Consider the following 4,621-nt stretch of genomic DNA (forward strand, 5'->3'; position numbering starts at 1 on the left):
ATATTCTACCTGCCTTCCTGATATAAATTACTATGAATTTGATATGGTAATTAATACTGAGACACTAATTTTGGCAAAAAGCACTAATGACTTGTTTAAGATTTGAATCTTAAAGCTGAGGACTTGCAACTCGACTTGTACTTGTCTGTCTTGACTCGGGACTTGAATGCAAAGACTCGAGACTTACTTGTGACTTGCAAAACAATGACTTTGTCCCACCTCTGGCATTCAGTATTAATTTGTGCAACTCTTTAAAAAGGTCTTAAATTTGCAGTGCAACTTTCACTGCAGTGTTTTCAGAGTCGTAGGAAGTAGAAAGTGCCGCTCTCATCTGTTCCTCCAGATGTGTCTTCTGGTTCTGCTAATGTGAAGATTATTTCGCGGCCCCATCAGCAGGTCCCATGGAGAGGAAGTCTCTGGTCTTGTATTGAGAAACAGCTGCCACTTCTCTGTCGCAAAATTAAACTCTCACTTCCTGTAATGTTGCGGGTGCTGTCGTCCTCCGCTCTCTGCTTCTCTGACTCCGCAGCGGTCGGAGAAAAGCCAAACAGAACGGCTAACCGTGTGTAAAACTGAGTCACATTCAAAAACATCAGACTCAAGTCACCATTTCAGTAAATACAGACATATATTGAAAAATTTATATCAACTGACTCTGAAATTCTGCCCATGAAGCAAAACAAATGTCAAATTCCTCCCTCAGAGATCAGACCTACTGTATTATGTCAATGTAAAAATTATTGTGTAATATAACTTGTTTGTTGTTTTTTATTGTATTTGTTATACTTGTATTTTTTTATAGTTTTTGCCATGAAAATAGCATAAGATGCTGACATGGCATTAAATAAAAAAATATATACTACTACTACTGGCCATGAAGCATAAAGTTGGAGCTCTCGCTCTGAGCACACTGCATACTACTTCAGAATTACAGTGAGTGAAACTCAAGGCATTATTCCACAAAAAAACTTTAGTATGCTACATCGTAACATTGCACTACATGTTTAATTCGGATTCCGTTATTACGATTGTTGATTCAGTTTTGTGTAGAAATGTCTGGTCAGATGTGTTTAGAGATGGTGGAGGCTCATGTGCAGTGCATTGCATTGTGGGATACAGTGATGCAGTATGCTCTGTTGAGTACTGCAGTACACATGCTGTATACTGCAAAATGCTAGTATGCTAATCCTAGTGTCTTCTGGTTCTGTGTTTGTGTCTCTTCCAATGATCTCACTGTGCTGTTGTTGTTTTTAACGCTGCCTGTACTTTAGGATTGCTTGCTGCAGAAAGTAGGTATCCCACGTAGCCTTTGCTTGCCATCCAAACAGCATCCACATCTTTATCTTCATGGTCTGTTGTCTTGCATGTTCCTCCATCACTGAAGCACACGATCAAACACGACTCAAACGATCAGAATGCACGATTCCTCTCATTTCCTGCACTAATGTGAATAATGTCTGTTTGTGATGATCTGTGATGCTCGTCTCCATGTGTTGAGCTCCAGGAGCTTCTCTGACGTGTCTGATTCTGTATTCGTGCATGTGCACAGATCTTGGGCAGTGAGCTGATGTGTGTGTGTGTGTGTGTTTAGGGGCCGTGTCTCAGGTTCTGGACAGTCTGGAGGAGATCCATGCGCTGACCGACTGCAGTTATCCTCTTACCCTAAACCTACCCCTCACACACAACTACAGGCATTTTTGAATTTCAAAAAACAGTTTAGAATGTTTTTTTGTTTTTTTTAAGCCTTTTGGTTTACGGGGACAAAGGAAGTGTAAACCTCATAAACCATATTCACATTGTAATACTCTTGTCATTATACACATTTGCGTCCTCGTAAACCATATAAACCTGTACACACACTCACTTACACACATATTTACACACACACGGTATTTATACTGTACACGCACACACACACACGCAGAGTGTTGTGTCATCAGGGTTTGCTTTCATTCCTCACATCACTGAAGGACTGAGACACAGATGGACGTTTGGTTTGTTCCTCTGTAGCTCGACTGTTTCTGCTGCAGATTTGTGTAAACGTGGACGGCAAACAGAAGAAATCACTTCCTGTGTGTTCAACAGATTAACGATAGATTTTATTATTAATGACATTAATGTAAATCTATTAAAGCTTTGAAATGAAGAGTGGAAATCACACAACAGAACAACATCAACACAGTTTCATGAGCTCATGCAGCATCTGTGGATGCATCAGTCTGTTTACTTATTAATAATCTGTTTAATTAAAGTAAGTAAATTGGCAGCGGCGTGTGTTTCAGACTGACATGGATGTTGTTAGCGGTCCTGCAGTGACACACATTCTGCCCACTGTCTAGACGCCAGTCATATGTGTCGTCTTCAAATGTTAGCCGTCCTGCTGAGCAGCTGACGACTCGTCTTTATTTTCCAATCATCATCATCATCATCATCATCATCACTGTCTGTAAAAACCAAGCCGGTTCCCAGACTGACAGTGATGAGCTGCATCAGTGTTTCTGTACGCTGTGTTTGCATGCTGAATGTGACCACGATTCACTGCTGTTAAAGTTCATCAGGGTGCTGATCTCGGCACGAACACGTGTGTGTGTGTGTGTGTGTGTGTGTGTGTGTGTGTGTGCACATGCATGTTCGGAGGAAAAACAAGTAAAATCATGCACATGATGATCGTTCTCATGTTTCCTTCCACAAATGAAGGCCTAAAAAGGTCTTAAATCAGAGTATTAAGTCTTAGTCATGGCATCAAATTTTTTTTTATTATTATATTATTTTACTATTTTGTACTATTTTTTTGTCTTGTTTTCCAGTACAAATATCTAAACATCCTAAATGCAAATTAAACACATGAAGTCTTGTTTTCTGAGAAAGTGATCAAAATGAAGAGAATGTATTCTTTAAAACAAGAACAGATATCTGTCAGTGGGGAATGAAAACTTGTTTTTCCTTTTGAATTAAATTTTTCTGACTCCATTAGCAGATATTTGTTCTTGATTTAATGATAAAAACTTCATTTTGATCAATTTCATGATCAATCAAAACAAGACTTCTTATTTTAAGTCATTTAGCTCATCACTTATATCAAGTAAATGTATCTTGATTCAATAATCTTTAGACATTTGCACTGGAAAACAAGATAAATACCGAGGAAGGAGGATTCACTGCTGTTGAAGTTGATGTCGGCACAAACGTGTGTGTGTGTGTGCGTTTGTGTATGTACACATGCATGTTTATGAGAAAAAACATGAGTAAAAGTAAAATCAGGCAAATGTTGTTTGTTCTGAGGAGTGACACAGTTTAGCAACAAACTGTGAGAAAATGTGATTGAGCTTCTGTTCAAATGTAGTTCATTCTGTGAGAGAGATTGACTGATATAGACATACGAGTGTGTGTCTGTAGATCATGAGATACATGCGTTCAGCTGATGGTCTCACTGATGAACTGAACTGTGTGTGTTTCAGCTCTACGATAAGATTAACACCCGCTCGTCGCCCCAGATCAGGAATCCGGCCAGCGATGCCGTCCAGAGAGCCAAAGAGGTGCGTAACGGCACACACTCACCATCGGCTCGCTTTCACCGCACACACTGTAATAACACGCGTGTGCCGCCCAATTAATCTATTTATATGCTTCGTATTTACCAGAATAAACCCTCATGTTCTGTTTCCTCATGTTTAGCTTGCTCCATCACTGACATTCATCTGAACATTCACAATCAGAACATTCTCGCACTTATTCATGCTTGAAACACAAGTAACGGGACATAATCAGTTGCTGCAACTTGTTAAATGGATCAGAAGTAGAAGCAGTCGAGCAGCAGAAGAGGACAGCAGTCTGTTAGTGTTTTGTATCTTTTCTCATTAGATTTTAGCACGGTTGTCGTTGCTGCAGCTACTCACAAATCAGGTAACCAGTTGGACCTTATCTACACACGCTACTGCTCAACGGACAACACTTTAGTTACGCCGTTGCACACCTCAGATCACTTCCTCATCACTTCTAAGCTCACACTGACTCCGGACACGACGCACACTCCTCCGCAGGTCACCTTTCGGCGTAACCTACGCTCGCTCTCTCCCTCTCGCCTATCCTCTATGGTTTCATCCTCACTTCCTCCACCCTCTCAGTTCTCAGCACTGGACACACACACTGCTACTGACACTCTCTGCTCCACTCTAACATCTTGCTTAGACAACTTTTGCCCCCTTTCATCCAGACCAGCACGCACCGCCTCCTCTGCCGCCTGGCTGTCTGATGTTTTCCGGGAACATCGCTCTAGACTCAGGGCTGTTGAGAGGAAGTGGCACAAATTTAAAAAACTCTACTGACCTTAGTGTATATCAGTCACTTCTCTCCTCCTTCTCTGCAAGTGGCTTGGACCACTTTTTTTCTCCATCTATATGTCATCATTAGGATACGTCATTCAGAAGCATGGCTTTTCTTATCACTGCTATGCTGATGACACTCAACTCTACTTCTCATTCCAACCAGATGATCCGATGGTAGCTGTTTACATTGCAGCCTGTCTGACAGACATTTCTAGCTAGATGAAGGATCATCACCTTCAACTCAACCTTGCTAAGACAGAACTGCTCGTGGTCTCAGCCAACCCAGCATTTCATCA

General features: G+C 41.1%; 1 protein-coding gene across 1 annotated transcript in view; it reads left to right on the top strand.

The window, feature by feature from the left end:
* Positions 1-4,621, top strand: part of LOC107750837 (peripheral plasma membrane protein CASK-like) — a 61,629-nt gene that overhangs the window by 41,616 nt on the left and 15,392 nt on the right. Inside the window, exons 11-13 of the mRNA XM_016566386.1 lie at positions 1,272-1,289; positions 1,592-1,648; positions 3,436-3,536. Of these exons, the coding sequence (XP_016421872.1) occupies positions 1,272-1,289; positions 1,592-1,648; positions 3,436-3,536 (176 nt within the window). The remainder of the gene's footprint in view (positions 1-1,271; positions 1,290-1,591; positions 1,649-3,435; positions 3,537-4,621) is intronic.

Source organism: Sinocyclocheilus rhinocerous, unplaced genomic scaffold, assembly GCF_001515625.1.
Source record: "Sinocyclocheilus rhinocerous isolate Xijiao unplaced genomic scaffold, SAMN03320098_v1.1 scaffold3529, whole genome shotgun sequence".
NCBI lineage: Eukaryota > Metazoa > Chordata > Actinopteri > Cypriniformes > Cyprinidae > Sinocyclocheilus > Sinocyclocheilus rhinocerous.